Source organism: Polyodon spathula, chromosome 5 (assembly GCF_017654505.1).
Source record: "Polyodon spathula isolate WHYD16114869_AA chromosome 5, ASM1765450v1, whole genome shotgun sequence".
Taxonomy (NCBI): Eukaryota; Metazoa; Chordata; class Actinopteri; order Acipenseriformes; family Polyodontidae; genus Polyodon; species Polyodon spathula.
In genome coordinates, this window is record NC_054538.1 from 34,418,070 (window position 1) to 34,424,069 (window position 6,000).

At 34.3% G+C, this 6,000-nt stretch overlaps 1 protein-coding gene across 4 annotated transcripts in view; it reads left to right on the top strand.

The window, feature by feature from the left end:
- Positions 1–3,733, top strand: part of LOC121315887 (transcription factor HIVEP2-like) — a 72,065-nt gene extending 68,332 nt beyond the window's left edge. For all 4 annotated transcript variants that reach the window (XM_041250448.1, XM_041250447.1, XM_041250450.1 and 1 more), the window contains 2 exons: positions 66–997; positions 1,729–3,733. In XM_041250448.1, the coding sequence (XP_041106382.1) occupies positions 66–997; positions 1,729–2,571 (1,775 nt within the window). In that variant the 3' untranslated portion in view covers positions 2,572–3,733. The remainder of the gene's footprint in view (positions 1–65; positions 998–1,728) is intronic.
- Positions 3,734–6,000: the final 2,267 nt, after the last annotated feature.

The following is a 6,000-nucleotide window of genomic DNA, read 5'->3' on the forward strand; positions in this document are numbered from 1 at the left end:
GCTTTTGGTTCAAGATGAAAACATTTTAAATTTAAAAAATAAAATTAAATGCAACCTTTTTTCAGATAATACTGATGATGCCCAAAGAGAATCTGACAAGGTAGAAATCTCAGAGGTTCTTGCGGATCACCAATTCTCTGATGCCGACGACTCGGAAGGTGCTGAAGAAGAGGGAGATGAAATCGATGATGATGATGATGACGATGACGAATACGATGGTGATTCAACACCTAAGACAAGATCTAGAAGTACAAGCCCACAGCCATATAGATTCTCCTCTCTGCCAGCAACGGCTGCAGCCACCTCACAGAACACACCGGAGATGTTGGGATCAATCAGCAATCCTTCCCTCATAAGCTACCTGGTTACCCTTCCTAGTATTCAAATCACACAATTAATGGCACCTAGTGATAAGAGTGGAGATGCACAGGTGACAGAATACCAGAGGTGTTTCCAAAGTGCTTTTAGTGAGCCCTACAAGCACAGGTTAGATGTGCCCAGTTCAATGGATGAGGATTACATGCTGTCTCCAGAGCACAGCTCATCTTCCAGAGACCTGTCACCCTCTAGGCTGTCATCACCGGGCTTTGATTCTTCACCGCATAGAGAAACTTCACCCACATCAAGACGGTATTTGTCACCAAGAAGGACTGCATCACCCCGTGGACACTTGTTACCACGACGAGATGCTTCCCCCTTGAGGCACCTTTCGCCGAAAAGGGAGGTGTCTTTCAGGAGGGAGCTGTCTCCAAGGAGAGACCTCTCCCCGAGAAGACATTTGTCACCGATCTCCTTGGGAAGGCCAATGTCCCCAGGGAAGGACTCATCCAGCAGGCGGGAACTGTCTCCTAGGAGTAGACACAGAGCCATGATAAGAGCAGCATCGCCAAGGAGGGGCTCCCACCACCACAACACCTCCTGGTCACTGGGGCAGTACTTGCAGTCTGAATTGGCCCCTTTGGGGCAAAGAAACAAAACACAGTCCGAGATGGACACGGTAAGCGTTTTGTCAGATTAAACATGTAGTGTATTTAAATACACTATTGAGGCTATTTTTGCCTTGCTAGTATTGATGGTATAGGTGGTATTCACTATGTCCAATTTCTGTCCAGTACTATGTTCTAATCAGGTCGCTAATGTTTTTGGAACAAAGCTAGGTACTGTTCAAATAAATAGTTTAGGACATAATTGGAACACAATTGGAACAAAATCATGGACAGTAATTGATTTGTACTACTGGTTACAGTAGATAATCCTGTAATACTAAAATACCCAAGTTAATTTGAGAAAAGTACGGCATTGACATGTTCCATCTATCAATCAGTAACCTAACATAATACATCTAAGTGCTAATATTCATCAAATGATTTATTAAAGTAATGATTTATTAAAGATTTACAAAACAATATATTTTGATTTAGGAATTTTTTTCTTGCATTTGAAACTGTCCTCTCTCTTAGCATTAAGACCGTTTTTTACTAAACTGCATTCTGTCACGATCCTCTGCAGGGTTGTCTTGTGGAAGCTTTATTTGTTTATTTAGTTATTTATTTATTTTTTGAAAATATGTATCCTTGTAGATTTGAATTTCACTTTATGAAAGTTGATTTTTGAAGGGTATAAATTACTATGTCCACCATGTTCTGTAATTTGTAAGATGTGTGTGTCTGTACAGTTACTAGAAATGAAATGTTTATAATTCTAATTAACTCTCTTTGTTGATTACAGAGTGCAGGGAAAGGTGTGTATCAAGCGCCTGATCATTTTGAAGCAGGCAGCCATGAACCTCTCAGCTCCCCATTGTTCCCTGGGGTTCATCAAGGATATCTCTTTAGTCATCTTCCTCTACACTCCCAGCAGCAAATACATGTGCCATTCCCCATGATTCCCATTGGAGGTATCCAGATGGTCCATTCGGTACCTTCTTCTGTGACTGGCTTAGTTCATTCTTCAAGGCTGCCTTTACAGAAGAGTGCATCTGAGGATTCAAGCACCAGTGAAGTGTCATACCCTATTTCAGAAAGTAATATTAAGGTATCTGGAGACTTTACAAAACAGGACAAACCTGTTTCCCCTCAGCTAACAGCGTCAATGATTTCCGCAGGCCCCTTGATCCCTTCACTGAAAGAAACGAGTTGGAAGACGGATGAAAAAACTGCAGAGATCATTGAAAAGGAAAAGCAGCAAGAGGAAAGCATACAGACTTGCACAAAAGCCATTGCTTTTCTTAGAATTGCTTCTGAAGACATTACCCCCTCAGAAACTGTTATGCCTTTGAAGGTTTTTGATCACCATCAAAAAACCTTAGAAAGTGCACAGATTGGCATTCAGCACTTTAGTGGATCAGAGGACAGCCATGAGTTGGCCTGTGCTTCAGCCACCAAGCCTGACTCACACACTGAAAAGGACAACCTCAGTATATCAAAAACTTCATTAGCTCATTCCGCTTTCTACAACAACAGTGCTGATGAAAGACTGTTAGGCCAACAAGGCCCAACAAAATTGCCAACAAGCACAAAAATAGGTAAAGATTCGGAAAGAGCGGTCTTGGGAAAAGGGAAATATAATTGATACTGAATACAAGTGGCAAAAAAGTATTTAAAACAAGCAACTTTGTTAGAGTTTCTGTAGAGTTTAAAATTATAGCATGCCTTTTATAACTTGGTTTGCTATTTTAAGGATTTTATTCTTATTAAAATAAATATATAATGTTAATTTATACAGTACATGAGCCTGACCAAAATTGCTTATGGACTTACTTTATTGTCCAGTCTGGTACTTTTAAATGTACAGATGTTTGTGCCTTTTCTTTACTTTTTTGCTTATATTCTTATAAGCACATTAAGCAGGAATTTGTAAATATTTAGAGTTTGTGTATCTGCTTTGTAAGAAATGTAATTTCTTTTTGGACACTTGGGTCTGAATGATGTGAAGTAAAATAGTATCAATACTTGTGAGGTTGCACTAAACATATTTTTATATGAGTGAAAATTTTATTGCTTTTGTGTACAGCAACAATTATATAATACTAATATTTATTGTACTGTTTCATAAATTGTAATTTTTTCTCAATGTTGTGGATGCCTTTTATATGTCAAGCATGGGTTTTACTATTGCCTAATTGGAACAAAATGTATACTAAACTTGCAATTTCAATTGGAATATATCTTATGCTGCACTTATGCATTAGGTTGATAACTGCATATGGTAGTTTAATGCTTATAACTTTTGTCTCCTGTTTTCTCCATTCGCTACAACAAAGTGCTAGTTGTGTTTAAAAAAAAAAAAAAAAAGGTACTGTTAAGCATTAAATAAAACAATATGTACTGTTGTGCATTTTTCAAAGCTTAATGGAGTATGATAAAGTATTTAAGGTATTTTATCTCATGCAAATCATGTTGCTCTATGTACTTGATTTATTGCGTAGTATGGGAATACATTCCAGCTGATGTAAATATGTACATTACATATAATAATGTGTAATTACTCAATGGACAGTATGTCAGTGGTCCCTGAAATTAACATAACTGTATTACAGTGTCTTTAAAATTAAGGTAAAAAGCACACCAATTGTAAAAAAAAAAAAAAAAAAAAAAAAAAAAAAAAAAAAAAAAAAATTGGTAGCCTTTGTGATGTTCAGTGGAAAATAAACTATTCTGTAAAACACGGTTTGCATAATCAGTTACAGTACAATTTAAAAAAAAGGTTGTTGGTAAAAATAAATAAAACTACTATAATGTGCATGTTATGTGTTTATTTTCTGTGTACTTTTGTTTCACAACTTTAATAACTTTAAATTAGATATATATATATATATATATATATATATATATATATATATATATATATATATATATATATGGGCCCTAATCTTTCTTTATATTATGACTGTTTTTTGAAAACTCTTCTGACCTGCATTTAAAGAAGACATAATCTGTCTAAAACAGTTTCATAAATATCAAATAGTATTAGGGCACATTTTCTTAACTCAAATTTTACACAGCTAGAACCAAACAGCAAATTGAAGGACTCTAAAGTTGTTGTTACACAGATTGAAGACCAGAGTAAGCACATAAAATATGACCTTTTCTCTACATACAGAATAATACTGGTATCTGGTATATTATTTAAAAAGTAAAATTGGAATTATAGTGCAAGGGAGTCTTTGTGCATTTCTAGACATTAAATAGTGGAAAGTGAAACCTAGTTATGTATACAGCTAACATAAGATGATATTTAGACCTACATGTATAGCATATGAATGTGATAATAGGAAGAGAACACATTACATACATACTTTATCTAGCATTGTAAGGATAAAGTCAGTTAAACTGCTTAAGATTGATGTTGTACCCCATTTGCTGTACTAATTGAATACAAAATAAACAGCATACAGGTTAGAACAATTTCAATAATGGCAAATGTTTTATTCTATGGTAATTGGGTCTTATCTCAATTACTAAAATATGCATAGAGCACATGCTAAGGTGCTCTTCAGTTCCAGTTTTCGACTATACTGTAGATATGTTACATAGGCTGGATATCAGCCAATGTTCCATCATATTTCTAAATGATTTCCAGTACTCCCATTTTGAATTTGTAGAAAGCTACGTGTGGCAATGTGCAGTATGGTAGCCTTCATGTAGGTGAAATTGGAGGTAATGAACTGGATGTTTGCAAAAGGAAAGAAGGGAATGGTGTGCACGATCATTCTGAAACGACTTTCATTTCCCCTTTCACAAATTTTGTGTGTTAGTTTTTTTTTTTTTTTTTTTTTTTACCATTTGCGTAAAGATATTTTTTAAAAATCCACTTTTTGAGCTTTTATTATTATTATGATGATGATGATGATGATGATGATGATGATGATACGAAGGCTTGCCCAATTGATTTATGGTGCTAAAATACCATGTATTTTAAATTAAGTATGTAAACTTGTAGTAATGTAATTGTTATTGTTATATATTACTCAATGTTAATAATAATAATAATAATAATAATAATAATAATAATAATAATAATAATAATAATAATAATAATAAAATTATAATAATTGGCTAACACTGAAATGTAATTGTAACAAGTATGCCATTTTTGAAAAAAAGGGCTGGTAGGTGACGTAACCACACACGAAGACAAAAGCCCGATATACGCTCCTATCTACTGTACAGCGGTATCGGCGCTATGTGTGCATACTTAAATTCAACGGTACTGTTGAGCGTTGACTCAACAAAAAAGTCACTATTGTCACAACACTTCTGGGTATTTAGGAATGCTTTGTTGCATTCCTAAACTAAACGCAATTTGCGATTCTGCATATCGGCCCTCAGCTTCAGAATCTAAAAAGAATAATACAAAATGTTATTACAAGTTTTTATTTTATCTGCTGCATTACTTCATTATATATATATATATATATATATATATATATATATATATATATATATATATATATATATATATATTATATATTACCTCAAAGAGTGTGTGTGTATATATATATATATATATATATATATATATATATATATATATATATATATATATATATATATACAGTCCCTTGCAAAAGTATTCAGATCCCTGACCAATTCTGTCATATTACTGAATTACAAATGGTATACTGAAATTTTGTTCTGTTCGATATTATATTCTAAAACACTGAAACTCAGAATCAATTATTGTAAGTGACATTGGTTTTATGTTGGGAAATATTTTTAAGAAAAATAAAAAAACTGAAATATCTTGCTTGCATAAGTATTCAACCCCCACATATTAATATTTTGTAGAGCCACCTTTCGCTGCAATAACAGCTTTAAGTCTTTTGGGGTATGTATGTACCAGCTTTGCACACAGAGTCAGAGTCATTTTGGCCCATTCTTCTTGGCAGATTTGCTCCAGGTTGTTCAGGTTGGTTAGACGACGCTTGTGGACCGCAATTTTCAAATAGGGCCACAGAAAAGGCTGTCCCTCAAAACTCACTGCTCAAACAAGGAGACT